Source organism: Rhineura floridana, chromosome 18, assembly GCF_030035675.1.
Source record: "Rhineura floridana isolate rRhiFlo1 chromosome 18, rRhiFlo1.hap2, whole genome shotgun sequence".
Taxonomy (NCBI): Eukaryota; Metazoa; Chordata; class Lepidosauria; order Squamata; family Rhineuridae; genus Rhineura; species Rhineura floridana.
In genome coordinates, this window is record NC_084497.1 from 28,535,927 (window position 1) to 28,556,744 (window position 20,818).

General features: G+C 48.5%; 2 protein-coding genes across 6 annotated transcripts; one reads left to right on the forward strand and one right to left on the reverse strand.

Annotated features, from left to right (window-relative positions):
- Nucleotides 1-79: 79 nt before the first annotated feature.
- Nucleotides 80-14,241, reverse strand: SLC66A1 (solute carrier family 66 member 1). Of its 5 annotated transcripts, none has more exons than XM_061602179.1 (9): nucleotides 13,553-13,643; nucleotides 12,578-12,657; nucleotides 7,793-8,082; nucleotides 6,261-6,390; nucleotides 5,367-5,454; nucleotides 3,636-3,799; nucleotides 2,987-3,079; nucleotides 1,215-1,400; nucleotides 80-515 (listed from the first exon to the last, which is right to left on the reverse strand). In XM_061602179.1, exons 3-9 carry the CDS (start codon nucleotides 7,963-7,965, stop codon nucleotides 417-419), a joined length of 933 nt encoding a protein of 310 aa, XP_061458163.1. In that variant the 5' UTR covers nucleotides 7,966-8,082; nucleotides 12,578-12,657; nucleotides 13,553-13,643; the 3' UTR covers nucleotides 80-416. The 5 variants fall into 5 exon arrangements, with proteins under 5 accessions (XP_061458163.1, XP_061458161.1, XP_061458162.1 ...); XM_061602177.1 differs by having other exon boundaries at nucleotides 12,578-12,652; nucleotides 13,553-13,601; XM_061602178.1 differs by lacking the exon at nucleotides 12,578-12,657 and having other exon boundaries at nucleotides 13,553-13,641.
- On the forward strand, nucleotides 13,872-20,675 carry AKR7A2 (aldo-keto reductase family 7 member A2). Its single transcript, XM_061602176.1, has 7 exons — nucleotides 13,872-14,624; nucleotides 16,631-16,818; nucleotides 17,108-17,212; nucleotides 18,261-18,357; nucleotides 18,546-18,648; nucleotides 19,217-19,346; nucleotides 20,236-20,675. Exons 1-7 carry the CDS (start codon nucleotides 14,237-14,239, stop codon nucleotides 20,395-20,397), a joined length of 1,173 nt encoding a protein of 390 aa, XP_061458160.1. The 5' UTR covers nucleotides 13,872-14,236; the 3' UTR covers nucleotides 20,398-20,675.
- The last annotated feature ends 143 nt before the right edge of the window (nucleotides 20,676-20,818 follow it).

Sequence of the window (20,818 nt, forward strand, 5' to 3'; positions counted from 1 at the left end):
CTTACCCTTCGAGGAATCTCGGAAGAAATCATATGCAACTGCATTTATGAACGGAAATAATGAACACCAAAGAGAGCTACACATGTAGTGTTTTCCCTTTATCCAAACCTTTAAATTAATCACATTTCCCCCATTTTGATCACAGAGGAGCTACATTCCCCTTCAGCTGAGAAAAATCATATAAAAGTATAAACGCACACTAGTTTCAGTTCCTCAGTTTGGATCTTATTGATTCATCCTCGCTCCCTATTTAGAGGTAGTGAGACCCAACTCCAAAAAACGCCTGTCCCTTGGAGGAAAGATCTTTTCTGCAGAAAGAGAAGACCAAGCTGCTTTGCTCTCTTTCCAAAGTCTGGATGAAGAGAAAAGTCCTTTGCTGTCAGGCCGGCATCTCCATTTCCTTAAGATGGTGTCAATCAGCTGTCAAGAGGTTCATCTTCCTTACCGAGAAGAGCATCTCGTTCCTCGAGCGGTGGTAGCCTCCTCTGACGATAGGCAAGGAACTGAAAGGAAATCTGGATTGGGAGAGTTAAGGTCTGCTTTTGCAACTAGAAAAGCCTAGCTTTTCCTTGCACATCTCCATTATATTTTTGGCAAGGCCACATTTAAGTGGCAAGGGTTTTCTACAGAGCTGCAGGTTTCTCATTCCTGCAGTAGATCTATTGAAATCAGGGAACCTGAGTAAATTAAGTCCATTGATTTCAAGGGGTCTACTCCGAATAAGACAAACACTGTATAATCGCCCAACAAAATTTCTATTCTAACTTGTTCTTTATTACATTTATGTCCTGCCTTGCCTCTCAGAAGGAGCCCAGGGCAGCGAACAAAAACACTAAAAGCACTTAAAACACCTTAAAAACAAGATTTTAAATCATACTAAAACATCTTTAAAAACATATTAAAACAAAATATTTTAAACAGCTATAAAAAACCCTTAAAAAGCAATTCCAGCACCGACGCAGGCTGAGATAAGGTCTCTACTCAAAAGGCTTGTTGAAAGAGGAAGGTCTTCAGTAGGCGCCAAAAAGACAAAGTCACTTAGTAAGCTTTTTTGAGTGAGCAGAGATTTGAAGCTGGGGCTCCCTGGTAAAAAAAAAAAAAAGGTGTAACTCGCTAACCATTACACAGCATCGTCTACAGAATTCTGCACAGAATTTTGGCTCTGCTTGTAAATGCAGAAAACACACAAAGGCCTGGGGCTCTGGGAAGGATACAACGATGTCTAGAGAGAGGACTCCCAGACTGCCGATCAGCCAAGGGAGGTGGTGGATAACATAGCTGCCCTCCGCTTGGCCCGGATCCGGGTTTTTCAGCAAGACACTGACTCCATACAGTGTGTTTCCCAGCATTACCAGAGCAAAGAGGGAGTAAGAGATGCCGCTGGTCGATTTCCTCTTGAACTGCCAGGTAAAATTAGAGACAGGCCTGTGATTACTTGGAAATGCTTTCACGTCAGTCTAAGGTGCAGATGAATTTGGGATACTGCATACTCTGTGCGCAGGCATGCATGGACGCACAGACTTCAGCCTTGTCGGTTCTTTTTTTTTAAAACTAGAACCCCAAGACCAACAGCTACTAGCCACAATGGCTATGTTTTCCCTCCGCTGTTGGAGGCAGCGCACTTGAATGCCAGTTCCTGGGGACTGGAAGCCGGGAGAGTTGCTCCTGCGCCCAAGACCTGCTTGTGGGCTTACCATTGGGGGCAACTGGTTGGCCACCGAGAACAGAGAAGGGGACTAGATGGGCCTCTGGTCTAATCCAGCAAGCTCTTCTTACATTCAGATCGACCAACCAGAGCCAGGAGCAAAAAAAAAAAGCATACCATTAAACTGAGAGAACAGGGTGCTTGACGCACACGCTGGGCCTGGGAAACGATCTTTGCGAGCTGAACAGAACTCTCAGTCCTACCCGTGATTGTAATCTCTCTCTCTCTCTCCCCCCGCCCACCCCATAGCTTGTGATCAGGAAAGGTTCTCAGCAAGCCTTAGAATTCCAGTTAATAGGAGCAGGGCAAGCTAACTGGCTTATGCCAGGTCAGAATATTTGTCACGTCTAGCCCAGTGGGATGCACTCTGACTGGGTCCCAGACACCCATTACTTGCAACCTGATCCTATTTAACTGGAGATGCCGTTGGGGAGTGAGCCAGAGACCTTCTGCAAGCAAAGCGGATGCTCTAACCACTGAGCTGCCGCCCTTCCCTTAAGATACAGGGATGTAAAAAGCTCCCTTGAATGTTGAGTCGGACCCTCGGCCTGTCTGTCTGCACCAGAGATGGGGAACATCTGTGCCCCCTCCCTTGGAGGCTGTCAAGACCCCCATCAGCCCCAGCTAGAGGTTCATACTTTTCATGGGCCCTGGTCAATACAAAGTGGAAGCCGCTCTCCAGGGTTTTAGGCAAGGGCATTCCCGGACCTGCCTGGGGATGTGGCCGGCCACTGAACCTGGGAACCTTCTGCATGCAAAGGAGATGCTCAGCCACTGAGCTACGGCCGTTACCCTAAAAAGTAAAGCAAGGTCCTGGTCCTCATGGTTCTGAATAAAGGGTGGATTTAAATAAAAATACAGGAAGGTCAGTATCATTGGCCCATCTGTCTCAGTACTGTCCAGAGTTTTAGGCGGGACATTCCCAGCCCTACCTGGAGATGTTGGGGCTTGAACCTGGGACATTCTGCATGTAAGGCAGGCGCTCTGCCACTGAGCTACGGCCCTTCTCCCTTAATATATAGGAAGCTGCCTTATAGAGAGTCAGACCACTTGGTTCATCTGGCTCCGTACTGCCTGCACTGACTGGCAGCGGCTCGCCAGGGTTTCGGACGGAGTGTCTCCCAGCAGTACCTACAGATGCTGCCAGGGACTGAACCTCAGACCTTCTGCATGCAAAGCAGGTGCTCTGCCGCCGAGCCACAGTCTCCCCGCTCTCCTAAGCTGGCTTGAAGGAGATGCCTGTACTGAAACAGGGTGTCCCGTTTCTGAAGCACCACTTACGTTTGTGTAGATCTGGGGGACCCGGGAGAGCAGGTAGAGCAGCGATGAAATGGATCCGACAACAAAACCGACAATTTCCCTCTTGGTGAAAGGCTGCGGAAGACGCGGGCGGGTTAAGGAAGACGGCAGAATCCCAAGAGGAGGTGGGGTCCAGGCAAAGGACAAAAGCACATGGAAATGGTTCACAGGGAAGCCTCAGCACAAAGCAAGGAAGGCCCCTCTGCACAGCTGGTTTCTCTCAAAAGCGCTCTGGCCAAAGCAGAGCTGAAACCACCCATGGAACACCTTTTTCACCGACTGATTCATCTGTCTGGTAGGATTTCCACCACCACCCCCTCTGTTGCGTGGGATGTTGTCACAGGGACAAACAGCCCCATCTGAATGAATGAGGATTCCTCATCGTGTGTGTCTGTGCAGTTTCCCCTGTGGGGACCAATTACTGTAACCTGTAACAAAATGTTGCAGCATAGATTTCAGATACTCCATTTCTTTCCTCCCATCCCCAACGCTCAGCATTCCATGCCCCCCTAAGCATGCTCAATCCTCGCTGTGCCATTTTTTGAGTCCTGCCCTGCTCTGCTTAGGTTTTTTTAAAAATGAATTCTGTCCAAACCAGCCGCTCCCCTCCTTTTAAAAGGAATGAGCTCACCTCCCATCCAGACCAAGGTTGATCTTCTGCGGAAGAGAGCAGCGTCCTCCCTTTGAATGCCGAAGTTCCATCCCCGAGGCGAGAGGTGGGTCCTCCCAGAAAAGAGGTCACTGACACCGTTCCCACAAAAAGGAACACAAAAATGGTGTTGATTGAAGCAGAAACTGAGGACAGAAGAGAGAAATTGGTTAGACGCCTGCCTATGTAGCCTGGCCTCGATTGTCTATGCTCTTCAGACTTCCTGCCTGGACTACTGCAATGCACTCTATGTGGGGCTGTCCTTGAAGACAGTCCGGAAGTTGCAGCTAGTGTAGAATGCGGCTGCTAGGCTGGTAAGTGGAGCAGCCCAACAGGACAATGTTTCACCAGTCCAGAAAGCACTGCACTGGCTGCCAGAGAGCTACTGGCCCCAATTCAAGGTGTTAGTGCTAACGAGACTCCCCCAGTATTAACCATCACAAGTCATTTGATTGGCAGGGCAGGCCCTTTGGCGGCGTCGCCTCTGGCTGCTGTCTGGTTGACATTGACCCATGATATGGCCTTCTCAGTGGTGGCTTCCTATCTGTGGAAGGCCCTCCCTAGTGAGGTGCGTCTGTCTCCCTCATTATTGATCTTCAGGAATTTTTAAGAAAACATTCGTGTTTACCCAGGCATTTGATGGCTGAGAGATATTGGTAACCATGAAATTGGTAACCGTGAGGGTCTGCGGTTGCTTTTAAATATTCTAATTGTTCTTTAGATGGTTTATATGATTTTAAATTTAAATTGGACCATTTGATGTTTACCACCCTGGGCTCCTTTGGGAGAAAGGGTGGGATGCAAATAAAATAAAATAAATATTGAAGATTCCCTTAGGAAGTTTCCCAGAGTGCCTTGCTTTGCTGTCTTCAGAATGCGGAATGCCAGCCCTGCTGTGTCTGCCCCCTTGGCTGATCATTCCACTGAGAGGCTCCCTGAATGTCTGTTTCCGTCTCCTACGCAGACAGTGCCGCTGTGCCCAATTAATCAGGGAGGGCCTTGGGAGAAATGAAACGTGGGCTAGAAAAGTCCACCTGTGTTATATCTACAAAGATGTAAACCTCAGCGTTAAACTATCCCCAAAAAGAGAAATTAGTTATCTACAGCCAGGAAGTTGTTCAGAGTAATAGATCTACAGGAAGGATGTTTAAAAAGTTTGATGAGATGAACCCACAGGGATTCAAGTGCTTTGTTTTAAGATGGAAAGAAAAACCCCAGAGGCATCAGAATTCAAGCTTGCCTTGTGCCTTCTGATCCAAGAATCCTGTACCAGAGACCTGTCCTTTTGTCCTCTATAAAGTACCATACAAACTAATGGAACTGTATAATTTAACAATAAAAGTGGATAGGAAGCTACTGTAGTTACACAGTGCCAGAGTTCATAGTGAGCCCTGCAGCCTATTAACTAATGAAGTGACCCTCAGAACATGTACAGAGTGCATCTCCCCCCCGCCCCCCCAAGCTTACTTTCCACCCTGGAAATTAGCGAGTGTGGGCAGAGGGGTCACAATGTCTTCTATGGAAACTCAAGTCCTGGAGCTTCGTGTACTTGTTAACGATGGCAAAGTAGGGCAGAAAAACTCTGTACATGCCCAGAGACAAACAAGTATTAAGTCAGATGCTTCAAACAGAAGTGGGCACTGGGACTAAGCCCCAACTCTGTTTAAAGGTATTTGCTGAAAACAAAGGTAGGGTTGGTGGATTGAAACTTACAGCTTCTGTTCTGGTTCTTGATTTTGTAGTAGAGGTAGAAAGAGATCATAAGCAAGTCTGCCAGTACATAATAAATGGCCGTGTATACCTGTGACAGGAGCAAAAAACAGCAATCGACAGCAGTTCCATATTAAAAAGAATTAGAATTCTGTGCTCAGGCTATACAGATTCTGCAAGAAGAATGCACAGAATTCTGCAGCGCGATCAAGCGGGTGAAAAAAAGACCACCCTAAACTGCAGTCACAAATCACACAAAGTCATTTTAAGCCAATACACATCATACTTTTAAAGCACCCCTCCCCAAAAGAAACCTTGGAACTGTAGTTTGTTTAAGGGTGCTGGGAAACTTAGCTCTGTGAGGGGTAAACTACAGTTCCCAGGAGATTCTTTGGAGAAGAAAAATTTGCTGTAAATGTATGATGTGTCCACTGCCCCAGAGAAAAGAGGGTGGAGAAAACCAGCACAGGAAAGTGACTCTCACTGAGTGGTGACTTGACATGTTCTAATGTTTATATTGGTGACTGTGGGGGGAGGGATTGATTCACTTGTATAGTTTTTCTTGTTAACACAATGTTGTTAACGTTGCTGAAAATTAATATATAAAACCTCAGTCCTGCAGTGGTAGGAAACCATTAAAAAACAAGGGCTACCAAAATGATCAGGGGATTAGACAAATGACAGGAGGTCTATACATGGCAATATGGAAACTCCATTTCCAGAGGCAGTCTACCTCTGAATACCAGGGACTTGAGATAAAACACAAGGAAGGGCTGTTGCTTTCGCCCCCTGTCTGCAGGCTTTCCGGAGGTGCCCGACTGGTCACTGTCAGGAAAAAGGATGTCCGATTAGAAGGGCAGTTTTTCTGATCCAGCAGGGCCCTTCTTATGTCCTTACCTGTAGTGGTAGCTGGTCAGCTAAGAAAGATCCAATCAGGTTTAAAGAGTCTCCTCCCAGCCATCCTAGAAGGAAGTAGACTGATAGTGCCTGGTCCATAATCCCAGTTTTACAAGCCAGGTAATATTGACTGCAGGGGGAAAAGTTGGAAGAAGAATCAGTTAAAGCAGGATTACCCATGAGGCTTTGCTTGGTCACCTAGGATGAGCAAACTATCTCCAGGTGAGCAGCCCTCAAAAGAGGTTAAAAAGAAATACTGTGCGTTGCTGTTCTGTACTGCCGTTTTGTCATTCTGACGTCGGTAGCTTTTGCAGATTTTATTTTATGATTTTAACTGTGCATTTGCTTATAAACCGCTTAATATTTTTAAAGTCTCTAAACAGAGCGCAACATAAAAACAGTGGATAATATCATTAAAACAAAAGCGCAAAACAAAAGTATGTATCGACTTTCTTCTTTCAGCAAGCCTTTCAAGTAGATCCCAGTCTGCATCTGTATTGGAACTGTTTTTAAATATGTTTTTAAGGTATTTTGTTTTTTAGATGTTTTTAGTGTTTTACTGCCTGTTTGCCACCCCGGGCTCCTTCTGGAAGGATTGGTGGGATATAACCTTTTAACAACCACCGCCACTGAAGACAGGGTCTCAACATGGGTTAGAGAAAGCCTGGAGGAAAGATGTCTTTGTAAGACATCTGAAGCAACCAATGGTTGCCACTTTGCCTACGTAAGCCACCCTGGAACTGTTTGACGAAGGGCAGGTGATAAGTACAAATAATAAATAAAGAAATTCCCCTTTTTTCTTTTGAGAAAACATAGGTGGGAACTGCAACAAAATGTTGCAGTGCACAGAGCTCCTTGTTCCAGATTCCAGCGGCCACATTCCATCCCCTCTCCTTGGTTTTCCATTCTGACTCCTTCAGTCCCAAAAATCGGCCAGGATTCTGTAGCCAGCTGAGCACACTCAGTCCTCATCAGTGGAGGCTGGTCCATTAGGGCAAATGGGTCAGCACCCCACCAATCTCACTCTGCCATCAGCCAGCCCCCACCTGCCTGCCCTCTTAGAACCAACCCAAAGGGTGGCCCTGTGTGTCACCTTCCTCTTCCCCTGCTTAGTGTTGCCCTTGGAGAACTTAGCAGGGAGAAACTGGAAAACTGGAATGAGCCGGCTCTGCCTGTCATTGGCTCTGGCTCAGCCAATCATTGGCACTGGCTCCACCTACTGTTGGGCTCTCTGCCTTCCGCCCCACCCGTTGACCACCAGCCTTTTGACCACCAGCCTTAACGTGCTGTTGTGGGGATTTTTGTTGCTGTTACTGCAGAAAACCTGGAGCTCTAAGGAGAGAGGCAGGAGACTGCATTGCCCTTCTCCTTAAAAGCAGGAAGTGACTCACTTCTCCAAAATGTTTCGTCAGGGCTGGTCCCCAATTAAGAGACCTGCCAATCATTCCAAAAATGGACGTGACATTCTTTGATTAAGAGAAGAACTCGGATCGCTCAAGACACCCAAACAGGAAACAAGCTGCTCTACTTACGGAAAAGAGGCCCCAGCAAAGCAGACGATGGACACCAGACCCAGCACCACGCTGCCTATATCCCGGCCACCTTGGGCACATTCGTGGAATACCTCCCATACCCACAGGGAACCATTGGGGCAATCGGAGAAATTCATCCTCAGGGAACCGATCTTCTGAGGATGAGCGGCCATCGCGTATGCTTAAGCAAGGACCGTCCCAGGAATTTAGGGAAGGAGGGTCAAGGGGTGCGGTTGCTGACGTCACACAAAACATAAGAGGAAGGATTTGTCCAGAGTTGAATCGTGGACCTGCCGGGGACGAAAACAATTGGATAATACAGTCGATTTATTTATATGCTGCATTTCATAAGAATCGTCCTGCAGGACCAGGCCAGCGGCCCACTGAGTTCAGCATCCTGCTCCCCTAAAGGAAAGCCCAAAACCAGCACCTGAGCACAACAGCCCTCCTCCCCACTTGGGATTTCCAGCAACTGTCTTCAGAAGCATCCTGCCTTCGACTGGACGCAGAGCATGGCCACCATGGCTCGTAGCCACTGATAGCCTTTATCCCCCCTGGATTTGCCTGATCCTCTTTGAAAGCCATCCATGTTGGTGGCCATCGCAGCCTCTTGTGGGAGCGAATTCCATCGTTTAACTGTGCGCCATGTGAAGATTCTGTCCTGAATCTTCCCGCTTTCAGCTTCATTGGATGTCCATGAGTTCTGGTGTTATGAGAGAGGGAGAAGAACTTTTCTCCATCTGATGTCTCCATGCCACATAATTTCATACACTTCTATCATGTCTCCTCTGACTCTAAACTAAAAAAGCTCTAGATGCTGCAACCTTTCCGCACAGGAGAGTCGCTGCACCGCCTTGATCATCTTGGCTGTCCTTTTCTGAACTTTTCCAAGTTCCAGTTACAATATCAGCAAAAACTGGGCTGTGACAAATCTGTGACTGAGCATGCATGAAACTCAGCGGAAATAAGAGGACCTGTCCATCTCTAGTATAAGACTTCACCATCATCAGCCTCAGTTCCCCACTTGTAAAATTAACTAATTAAAAGTTTAAAATCAATGATCGCCATCTGTGCCTTCCATCTGTTTGGGACTACAACTCCCATCACCCACAGCATCATACGGCCACGCTGGCTGGGGCTGAAGGGAGATGTAGTCCAACACACGGGTGGGCACCAGATTGAGGAGGGTTGCTTTAAAGGAGAAGTCTATATTGTTATTTGCCAATGGAGCCTCCATGTTCAGGAGTAGCATACCTCCAACTACAAAATATTAAGGAAAGGCCACCTTCTTCAGACCTCATTGGGGCATCTGGCTGGTCACTGTCGAAAGCAAGATTTGGGACTGTAGGGGCCCTCAAAAGGCACTTTTTGTGTGACCTGGCCAGCTGACCATGAGTGTTGTAAGACTGAGTGGCCTTAATCAGCACTTTGCCGGCTTAAAAAGCAGCTAAGCAAAAGAGTCACAATCCGCTCGTGAGCAGCCAAAAAACAAACCAACCCCCCCCCCCCAAAATACAGAAACTGTTTTGTGGAGAGACAGGGAGAAGACTTCAGCCTTCAAGAATTGCCTAGCTGCCACATATTCTCTCTTTGCAAACACAGATCTGCAAGAAAGTGTCATTTCAGCACAAAACAACCCTGCTTTTTCATGACATGCTTCCTGCCTGTTTCGCTTTCCAAAGCTGGGCTTTTTTGTTTTGCCAGCCATGGAAAGTTAAAACTTTTCTGATTGGAGTCAAAGGACAAGATCAGATCCTGGAGTGCCTCACCTGGGCGGCTGTAAATAGGAGTGTGACACACCATGACAGAATTCCCTCCACAGTTTGCGTTTCCAAATGTCTGTATGGTGGCGCTCCCCCGCTCATTTTCTTTTCCAGGTGAGGAAATAGTCTGTTTTCCATTTTATAGATCCAAGGGAAACTGAGGTTGCACAGACACCAACCTCATGTTCAAGATCACTTGGACAGTCTTTGGAGCAGGGATGGATTTGAACTTGGATCCCGACCCAGCGTTCAAGTTTAAAAACTAAACAAATGGATAAGCTGAATGTGCTGGAATGCACCACATTCTGCAAGAGTCTATTTTCCGCAGTGATGGGAATCTGGGGTGGGCGAACTCTAAGAGGTGCACAACCTTGTGGCATGTTTCTAAAGACAACACGTCCTGGAACTTAATCCCAAATCATCGCCACTTAATTTGCACTCACAACTCTTTAACAACTCATCCCAGATTTGTGGGGAGGTGGGATGGGGGAAACAGGAATGGCTATGAGAAATGATTAAGAACATAAGAACATAAGAAGAGCCTGCTGGATCAGGCCAGTGGCCCATCTAGTCCAGCATCCTGTTCTCACAGTGGCCAACCAGGTGCCTGGGGGAAGCCCGCAAGCAGGACCCGAGTGCAAGAACACTCTCCCCTCCTGAGGCTTCCGGCAACTGGTTTTCAGAAGCATGCTGCCTCTGACTAGGCGCAGAGCTTGGAAAAGTTACTTTTTTGAACTACAACTCCCATCAGCCCTAGGCAACATGGCCACTGGATTAGGCTGATGGGAGCTGTAGTTCAAAAAAGTAACTTTTCCAAGCTCTGGTAGGGTGGCACAGCACAGCCATCACGGCTAGTAGCCATTGATAGCCCTGTCCTCCATGAATTTGTCTAATCTTCTTTTAAAGCCATCCAAGCTGGTGGCCATTACTGCATCTTGTGGGAGCAAATTCCATAGTTTAACTATGCGCTGAGTAAAGAAGTACTTCCTTTTGTCTGTCCTGAATCTTCCAACATTCAGCTTCTTTGAATGCCCACAAGTTCTAGTATTATGAGAGAGGGAGAAGAACTTTTCTCTATCCACTTTCTCAATGCCATGCATGTCTCCTCTGACCCACCTTTTCTCTAAACTAAAAAGCCCCAAATGCTGCAACCTTTCCTCGTAAGGGAGTCGCTCCATCCCCTTGATCATTCTGGTTGCCCTCTTCTGAACCTTTTCCAACTCTATATCCTTTTTGAGATGAGGCGACCAGAACTGTACACAGTATTCCAAATGCGGCCGCACCATAGATTTATACAATGGCATTATGATATCAGCTGTTTTATTTTCAATACCTTTCCTAATTATCGCTAGCATGGAATTTGCCTTTTTCACAGCTGCCGCACACTGGGTCGACATTTTCATCGTGCTGTCCACTACAACCCCGAGGTCTCTCTCGTGGTCGGTCACCGCCAGTTCAGACCCCATGAGCGTATATGTGAAATTAAGATTTTTTGCTCCAATATGCATAATTTTACACTTATTTATATTGAATTACATTTGCCATTTTTCCGCCCATTCACTCAGTTTGGAGAGGTCTTTTTGGAGCTCTTCGCAATCCCTTTTTGTTTTAACAACCCTGAACAATTTAGTGTCGTCAGCAAACTTGCCCACTTCACTGCTCACTCCTAATTCTAGGTCATTAATGAACAAGTTGAAAAGTACAGGTCCCAATACCGATCCTTGAGGGACTCCACTTTCTACAGCCCTCCATTGGGAGAACTGTCCGTTTATTCCTACTCTCTGCTTCTTAACCAATTCCTTATCCACAAGAGGACCTCTCCTCTTATTCCATGACTGCTAAGCTTCCTCAGAAGTCTTTGGTGAGGTACCTTGTCAAACGCTTTTTGAAAGTCTAAGTACACTATGTCCACTGGATCACCTCTATATGCTTGTTGACACTCTCAAAGAATTCTAATAGGTTACTGAGACAGGACTTTCCCTTGCAGAAGCCATGCTGGCTCTGCTTCAGCAAGGCTTGTTCTTCTATGTGCTTAGTTAATCTAGCTTTAATAATACTTTCTACCAGTTTTCCAGGGACAGAAGTTCAGCTAACTGGCCTGTAATTTCCGGGATCCCTCTGGATCCCTTTTTGAAGATTGGCGTTACATTTGCCACTTTCCAGTCCTCAGGCACGGAGGAGGACCCGAGGGACAAGTTACATATTTTAGCAGATCAGCAATTTCACATTTGAGTTCTTTGAGAACTCTTGGGTGGATGCCATCAGGGCCCGGTGATTTCTCAGTTGTTATATTGTTCATTAAGCCTAGAACTTCCTCTCTTGTTACCACTATTTGTCTCAGTTCCTCAGAATCCCTTCCTGCAAATGTTAGTTCAGGTTCAGGGATCTGCCCTATATCTTCCACTGTGAAGACAGATGCAAAGAATTCATTTAGCTTCTCTGCAATCTCCTTATCGTTCTTTAGTACTCCTTTGACTCCCTTATCATCCAAGGGTCCAATCGCCTCCCTAGATGGTCTCCTGCTTTGAATGTATTTATAGAATTTTTTGTTGTTGGTTTTTATGTTCTTAGCAATGTGCTCCTCAAATTCTTTTTTAGCATCCCTTATTGTCTTCTTGCATTTCTTTTGCCAGAGTTTGTGTTCTTTTTTATTTTCTTCATGCGGACAAGACTTCCATTTTCTGAAGGAAGACTTTTTGCCTCTAAGAGCTTCCTTGACTTTGCTCGTTAACCATGCTGGCATCTTCTTGGCCCTGGTGGTACCTTTTCTGATCTGCGGTATGCACTCCAGTTGAGCTTCTAATATAGTGTTTTTAAACAACTTCCAAGCATCTTCGAGTGATGTGACCCTCTGGACTTTGTTTTTCAGCTTTCTTTTTACCAATCCCCTCATTTTTGTGAAGTTTCCTCTTTTGAAGTCAAATGTGACCGTGTTGGATTTTCTTGGCAATTGGCCATTTACATGTATGTTTAATTTAATAGCACTGTGGTCACTGCTCCCAATCGGTTCAACAACACTTACATCTCGCACGAGGTCCCGGTCCCCACTGAGGATTAATTCCAGGGTTGCCGTCCCTCTGGTCAGTTCCATGACCAACTGATCTAGGGAATAGTCATTTAGAATATCTAGAAACTTTGTTTCTTTGTCATGACTGGAACACATATGCAGCCAGTCTATGTCCGGGTAGTTGAAGTCACTCATTACTACCACATTTCCTAGTTTAGATGCTTCCTCAATTTCATATCTCATCTCAAGGTCTCCCTGAGCATTTTGATCAGGGGGACGATAGATCGTTCCCAGTATTAAGTCCCTCCTGGGGCATGGTATCACCACCCACAACGATTCTGTGGAGGATTGGAAATGCACTTTGCTCATGCTCTGAGATAATCTTGCTTAACGGCACATGTTCCCAGACTTGGGTCTGGAAATGCATACAAGGGTGCTGCCCTGTTCACATTATGCCAACAGAAGCTGGATGTATAGACACACACTTCAGACCCCATTTTGTATATTACTGAGGATGGACAAAGGAGATTACTCTCCACCAACCCGCACTTAAGGGGCACCATTACAGCTACTGCCTGGAACTCATGATCTGTTTTTCAAGCAGACCGGAGACAAAGGATTGATCAACAGGACCTCTGAGCACAGGCAGGGTGCATTTGGCTTTGCACCAAAGAAGGAACTACACTCAAACCCTCAGCATTTCTGGGATGGGGGCATGTTGACCCCATAACAGCCCACAGGTAAGTTTAAGCCCTGCGACGTTTTCATTGTAGTTGGTGTCAAGAATTTGGCCTGGGAAAAGGGATTTAAAAAAAAACTGCTCTGGTTAAAAATAAAAGCACCCCTAACCCCCCAACCTCCTCTACTCCGGGGTAAGCACCTCGCTTCACTTCCCCTGGGGGAAAAGCGGGTTTCAACTCCCGATTTCCAAAGGAGGCGCGAGTGGGTGGGTGACGGGAGGGGGTCGCTTCATCTCTTGCCCATCCTCACCTCGCCACGGGGCCGCATAGCTCACAAACCGGACCGACTCCTCTTCCCGGCGATCTGGAGCGCGGCTTTGTTGTTTCAGGTCGACCCGGCCGCAACTCCTCCCTTGCGCCGCCGGCTGAGCCCTGCATACGTTCCCGCCCCCGCCTCTGCTGATGCAGCGAAGTCAGCTGACTGGCCGAGCCCGCCCCCTCGAGGGAGGGAGGAATGGATCGGACCGCCCCACCGCCGCCCGCCAGGAGTCATGAATGACGCGCACGGGGAGGGTGTTGAAACCGATGCCGGGTTTAGCAAGCTCCTCGGGGCGCAGGCCTTTTGTTTCTTATGCTTTTCCCAGTGACAGCAGTTAAGGGTGATGATAAAGCAGTGCCTCTGAGCCAGTGCAGAGTGTCTTCCTTCTCTGAAGGCTTTCCTTCTGACGGAGCTGTCTTCCACCGAGTCACACCCTTGGTCTCTCTACCTCTGTCCTGCGCACACTGACTGGCAGCAGCGGCTCTCTAGGACTGCAGCCTGGGACCATCTCCCTACCTGGAAAGGCTGCAATCAGCAGCTTTAAAACGATATAGTGTCAATATCAATGCCGCGTTCGAGTTGTAGGCGGGCTAGACTGCATGCAAAGCAAAGCCAGCGGCTGTAAAATAATATTTCACGTTCAAATTGTGTACTGTAGTCCAAATTGGGACCGGGATGGAATTCCTTCAGCTACACTCCTCCCGCCAAGCGCCCTCCCTCCCGGGGAGGGGGCGTACAGAGGAGGCAGCCACGCATGCGCAGGGGGCGGGGATGCGCTGGAGCGGAGCGCTGCGCAGCTGTTGGCGAGTTCGAGCCGCAACGACGGCAGAGCGACTCGCCGCCGGGATGTCGGTGCAATGCGGGCAGGGCCGCGGCGTGCGGTCGGTGCTGGGCACCATGGAGTTCGGGCGGCGGGCCGCTCCGGAGGCCAGCGGCGCCATGCTGCGCGCGTTCCTGGGACGCGGGCACTGCGAGCTGGACACGGCGCATATCTACGCGGGGGGCGAGTCGGAGCGCATCTTGGGCGCCTTACTGGCCGCACAGCCCAAAGCTGCGGGTCCAGGTGGGTCGGGAGGGAGGGGGCCTGCTCCAGAGGACGTCTAACGCCTCCTTCAGAAACGCACAGCGGTTCCTCCGGGCATATGCAGAGTGCCTTTCCGCCACCCCGCCAGCTCTCATCTAACTTCGCACCAGAGCTTCATCTTAAACGCATTATCCATGCTCAGAGGAGCTTTGTTTTGCGGGCGGGACTAGATGATCTCGTGAGACTGGGATGCCCTGCCTAGTCCCATGAGCAAGGGTGCGTGTGAGCACATGTGGAGTGCATTTCTGTCTTTTGTTTCTATCCCCCCCTTCCCCGTGCTGCCAACACTAATCTAACCTAATCCCTCCCTTAATTAAATTCTGTGGGGAAAAATAATGATCTAGATTTTAGAGGTTGCAGAGATAACAGTTGCCCCCAGTTCCTGATTAGATTCCTCCACCAAGCGGGCTCGATGGCGACATAATCCCTGTGTTTTTTCTGTGGTTTTGCATGTATCGCTCTTTGCCCTGACTGTTCTCTCCTTGGAGGGCTGACAATTTGGTTATTCAGCAACTAGAAAGCCTGGACAACAAAAGGCGGCAGCCAAGGTCAAAATCTTTACCTTTGTTCTGGTGGTTGAAGTCTTCAGGACTTGTGTTCATATAGAAAAACCTCCTGTTCAGCAGTATGGTAGTGGCAGGGTGGCTTCATGATAGTCACAGCCACACACACCCTTTTTTGCTCCTGAGTTGAGAATGAGATCCTTGCTAATGCCTTCTCCCACAACAACAGACATCTCTAGGAGCCCATTAGCATGAAAGGGGGAGTGTTAGCTACTGAAAAGAGTCTTCTCGGGCTGACTCACCTCCTTTCACTCTGATTGGCTCCAATCAGCAGGAAAGGACAAGGAAGCATGTTAGGAGACTCTTCTCAGTGACTGACACACTCGCTTTTCATGCTGATTGATTTGTAGGGTGCTGGAGATGTTGAGACCCTGCTCCCAAAAAAGTAGGGGGACTAACACACACACACACCCTGAGACCTTGGACGACTACACCTGTGTTGTTCAGCCTCGGACGTCTGGAGGCTGGTTGGAGCAGCTAAGTGGCTTGAGGAGGGAAAGGCGCTTTGTGCATGCTCAGAGCTGGGCCTTCTCATTCTGACACTGGGTGTGCATTAAAGGCCTAATTCTTGGGAGCATTGGGAAAATTTACACTGGCCACTTTACAGCCTGCTTGGAGATATCTTTTCGGAGCTCCTTGCAATCCCTTTTTGTTTTAACCACCCTGAGCAATTTGCCGCCCTTGGTAAGCTTGACCACCTCCCAGCCCCCCCAACTCCAGGTCATTTATGAACAAGTTGAAAAAGCACACGTGGTCTGATCCAGGATGATTGTTACAATTCTTTGGACAGGTCTACCTGCAGCTCTCAGCCATGAGACCTAGATAGAACTTCCATATTCAGAGGCAGCATGCTTCTAAATGTCAGGTGCTGAGGGCGGCCTTCCATCCATGAGGCTTATCAGCCTTGCTTGATCCAATATGGCAGGGGAAGGGAACCTTTTTCAGTCCAAGGTCCGGATTCCCATTTGGGCAACCTTCCAGGGGCCGCTTTCCAGTAGTGGGCAGGGCCAGAAGTAAAAGTGGGCGGAGCAATGAGTGTAAGTTTCACCATTGCACGGTAGGTTCATTTCTACACACTCTCGCACACCCATCTCTCCCTCCTCCATCCGGGCAAGCAAGAGGTGTAGAGTTCAAGGACGCATGTCCCAAGCCGGGCAAAAGAACTCAAGGAGGGATGTGAAGCAGGAGGGCCATTAAGGGGTGTGGCCTGAACAGAGTGGGCGTGGCTTGGAGAGCGTCCCAGGGGCCAGCAGGAGAGGCTTGGAGGGCCGAATTAGGCCTTTCAGTGTAACCTGCCCGTCTGCCTTGTTAATTTCTCATGCGCTTTTGGGGCTTTGACTTGCTGCGGCATTTACGAGACGCAGCGCTCTCGTTCGGAAGGGCCTCGCGTTTATGCTTCTGACTTCCTCTTCTCCCTGCCAGTCAAGGTGGCCACCAAGGCCAACCCGTGGGAGGGCAACACCCTGAAGGCCGAGTGCGTCCGGTCTCAGCTGGAGACGTCCCTCCAGAGGCTGCAGATGACGTCCGTCGATCTCTTCTACCTTCACGCTCCCGATCACGAGACGCCCGTGGAGGAGACGCTGAAGGCCTGCAATGAGCTGCACCGAGAGGTAGGCGGACCGGGACCAAACAGGCCGTGACGTTTGAGACTCCTGGGCTACCTCGCTTGGTGTGAAATGCTCGTGTCCCCATCTCTTCAAGTTGAACTGGGGCGGTTCATAAATCCCAAGTGAAATAACATGAGCCAGGGAGGGCGGCTGCCTTCACGCCCTGCCTCTGGGCTTCTTGGAGCCATTTGATTGGCCGCTGGACTAGATGGAACCTTTAAGTCGGATTCTGCGGGGCTTTTCCGTGGACACAACACTAAAAACGCAGAGTTTTCTTTTTCTCTTTCAACAGGGGAAGTTTAAAGAACTCGGTCTGTCCAACTACTCCTCTTGGGAGGTGGCGGAGATCTACACCGTCTGCAAAGCCAACAACTGGGTGCTGCCAACAGTGTACCAGGTGAGAGATGTGGAAGACCGATCAAGGTCTGCCATCTGAGCTTTTTGGTGTAGGTCAGGGCTGCGGAGCTCGTGGCCCTCTGGGCACTGCCAGATTCCCACTTGCCATCAGCCCTGTTCGTTGGTCACTCTGGCAATGGCTTATGTTCACTTTCAGGGGAAATTTTGTCCTGGATTCAGAGGAATTCTAAGCTGCTGTAGAACTGTTTGGAACTTTGTAGTGGTTTTGTTTTCTCTCCTCTGTTGTTGTTATCTATAAAGCTGCTTTGCAAGGTCTGTGCCCCAAAAAGTGACTTAAAAAAGAAACACCACCCTGCCTGCTCTGACTGGCAGCCAGCTCTCCAGCGTCTGGGGCAGAGAAGGGGCTGTCGCGTGACTTGCTACCTGATTCTTCTCCAGCTAGAGATGCCATTGGGGATTGAACCTGGGACCTTCTGCATGCAAAGCAAGCATCCTACCACTGAGCTTCCTTTAAAGGAAGTCGGTTTATATCGAGCCAGATCATTGGTCCAGCTCAGTGTTGTCCGCACTGGGTGGCAGTGTCCCTCCAGGTTTTCAGACAGGGCTGGTTCCCAGCGCCACCTGGAGATGCTGAGGACTGAACCTGAGACCTTCTGCATGCAAAGCAGGTGCTCTGCCACTGAATTATGGTCCTTTGCCTTCCCCTAAAAATAAAACAAGGTTCTGGTCCTCATGATTCTGAATAAAGGGATTGTTTGAATAGGAATATAGGACGCTGCCTTACACTGAGTCACACCGCTGGTGCATCTAAATCAGCATTGTCTACACTGGCCGGCAGCAGCTCTCCAGGGCTTCAGGCGGGGGGTCTCTCCCAGCCCTATCTGGAGACGCCATTGGGGGTTGAAGCTGGGACCTTCTGCATGCAAAGCAGGCACTCTACCCTCCTCCATGAAGAGTGTCACCTGCTGATTTCATGTCGCTGATTTCAAGAGGGCTCCAAGCTCTTTCTTCCCTGGTTGGTTGGCAACCTGGCGGAAGGGAATCGCTTTCTAAAGATGTTTCCTTGTTCCTCTTTTTTTTTACCAAAGGGCATGTACAACGCCACGACACGTCAAGTGGAGACGGAACTGCTGCCGTGCCTCAGGCATTTTGGGATTCGGTTCTACGCCTATAATCCGCTGGCTGGTAAGGGGGCTTGCGGAGGGGTTGGGTGGTTTCTGGGGCAGGAGCACAGACAGAACCCCAAAGAGCTACCGGTTTGTCAGCAGCAGTGTGAGCTGGGGGCCAGGGGGAAGAGGATTGTTCTAACTGGAGCTCTGCTGATTCTAAGATTCTAGTCCCTAATGTTTGGGTGTTCACTGGACTTTTTGTAGGAGGGCTCCTGACTGGGAAATACAAGTATGAAGATAAAGATTTGAGCCAGCAACCAGCTGGCAGGTTTTTTGGCAACGACTGGGCCCAAATCTATAGAGACAGGTGGGTGTGAAGATGGGACAAGAGGCTGGCGTCTTGAATGTGGGGACAAGAAATTCAGCTGCTAATGTCGCGTAGGAAGGCTGCTATAACTGCCTTTTCAGAGGAAATGGGTCAGGGTGATAGATGGGGTGGGCAGGCTGAGGATTGTAGAGGTTACGGAGCAGTGCTTTGTTAGTCATGACAACTAAATGGGACCTCTAGAGGCGGTCTTCCTCTGCCTGCTGAGTGCTGGGCAGAGCGAGAATAGACTTGCCTCAGATCCTGTCTGTGGGTTGGAAACAAGATGCTGAACTAGATGGAGACATGGTCATAGAATCATACAATAGTAGAGTTGGAAGGGGCCTGTAAGGCCATCAAGTCCAACCCCCTGCTCAATGCAGGGATCCAGATAACCATGGTCTGGTAACTGTTTTAACCACAGCCTCGTATTGTTGTGCTGCTCTTTTCATTATGGAAGACATTCAGGTTAAAAAAAGTTGGTTTTTTTTTTTTTTTTTAAAAGCAGGATACAAATGATTAAAAACAAAGAAATAAAAATAAGGAAGAGCTTTCCCTTTTAAAACTCCAGATACTGGAAGCAGCACCATTTCCAAGGGGTTGCCTTGGTCGAAAAGGCCCTGCGCGAGACATACGGCTCAACACCCCCCAGCTTGACCTCAGCTGCCCTGCGCTGGATCTATCATCACTCAAAGCTGCAGGTAACTGGGAACTTTGCTGTGGGATGCAGGTAGCACTTGCCAAGAGACGCTCTGTGTGTGTGTGTCTGAACTCTGCCCTTTTCACTGTTCTATTCCCAAATTAGCATGACTTTTGGAAGGTCTGACATTTTGTGGGTGGCATGCATGATTCTCCCCCTTCCTTCATGCTTATCCTCAAAACAACCTTGTGAGGTAGGTTAGACTAGGAGTGTGTGACTGCCCCAAGGTTACCCTGTGAACTTCATGGCTGAGTTTGTTCATTTATTGCAGGTGTGGGGAACTAATGGCCTGCCACACAATGCAGAATTACAACTTCCATCAGCCCCAGCCATGATGGCCGAGGGCCTGGGAGTTGTAGTTCAGCAACATCTGGACAGCAAAAGGCTTCCCATACCTGATTTCTTGGCAGCCCTTCACCGTAAGGTCCCTGACTGGATTACAGCATTAAGTAACGCAATTTAAAAACCAAACAATGAAAAAAGAATAAAGTGATATCACGAACCCAAAATAGTCATACCATCAGGCTAATGATCAGCGCAAGTAAGATACTTGATGGTTTTACTTTATTATATATAATTATTGCATTTGTATCCCCTTTCCTCCAAGGAGCTCAACGTGGCGTACAGAGTTTCCCCCCTCCCCATTTTATCGCCACAATGACCCTGTGAGGTAGGTCAGGCTGAGAGACAGTGACTGGCCCAAGGTCACCCAGTAAGGTTTGTGAGCGAGTGGGGATTTGAACCTGGGTTGATGAGGTCCAACACTCTAACCCCTACACCACTGTACCCATCCCAATTCTGACGGGTATTGAATCTGGTTTATGCAAAGGTGGTCTCCATCGCTACTGGAGCTCTGTTTGTGAAAATTAATGTGCTTCCATTTTCTGTAGGCTGACCACGGAGACGCTGTGATCATCGGAATGTCCACTATGGAGCAACTGCAGGAGAATCTCGCATGCAGCGAGGAGGGTCCTCTCTTGCCCGGGGTGGTCGATGCCTTTGAGAGAGCCTGGCATCTCACGGTCCACGACTGCCCCAACTATTTCCGCTGAAGGCTTGCACTCTCAACGGAAAATGTGAGTGCTGATCAGACGCTCCACTCTGTGGGATCGCGTTTGGCAATGGAGGTCCCTTTCCCACAAACACACTTTTGCTTCACAGAATCTCCTCCTACCAGCCCTGCCCTTTCTTAAGAGTGGAGGTGAGCCAACATCGGTGTGGCCTTAAATTGAGAGAGCACTTTTTGCCTCTGAGGGTTTTGTTTTTTTTGCAAAACTTTTTCGGTCTGTCTCTCTCCTGCCCTTCTTCAATAAAACTGTCTCTTCTACCATTCAATTCTCTTGTCTGTTTTTCCTCCAGGAAACAGATACAAGTAGAAAGAATTTAAAGTGGAAAGTATTTAAGCATTTAGCTCAGTGCTGTCTGCGCTGAGTGACAGCAGGTCTTCAGAGTTTCTGATGGGGGATATTTTCC

What these genes read in the sequence shown, in the direction of transcription:
- SLC66A1 (XM_061602179.1), bottom strand. Translation starts at nt 7,965, where the DNA reads ATGGCCGCTCATCCTCAGAAGATCGGTTCCCTGAGGATGAATTTCTCC. An exon ending in TTTGCTGGGGCCTCTTTTCC is followed by an intron (nt 6,391 to 7,792) that starts GTAAGTAGAGCA and finishes TTCCCCCTGCAG; the next exon opens with TCAATATTACCTGGCTTGTA. An exon ending in TCCCCCAGATCTACACAAAC is followed by an intron (nt 1,401 to 2,986) that starts GTAAGTGGTGCT and finishes TTTACCTGGCAG; the next exon opens with TTCAAGAGGAAATCGACCAG.
- AKR7A2 (XM_061602176.1), top strand. Translation starts at nt 14,237, where the DNA reads ATGGAATTCCTTCAGCTACACTCCTCCCGCCAAGCGCCCTCCCTCCCG. An exon ending in GCCCAAAGCTGCGGGTCCAG is followed by an intron (nt 14,625 to 16,630) that starts GTGGGTCGGGAG and finishes TCTCCCTGCCAG; the next exon opens with TCAAGGTGGCCACCAAGGCC. An exon ending in CGCCTATAATCCGCTGGCTG is followed by an intron (nt 18,358 to 18,545) that starts GTAAGGGGGCTT and finishes GACTTTTTGTAG; the next exon opens with GAGGGCTCCTGACTGGGAAA.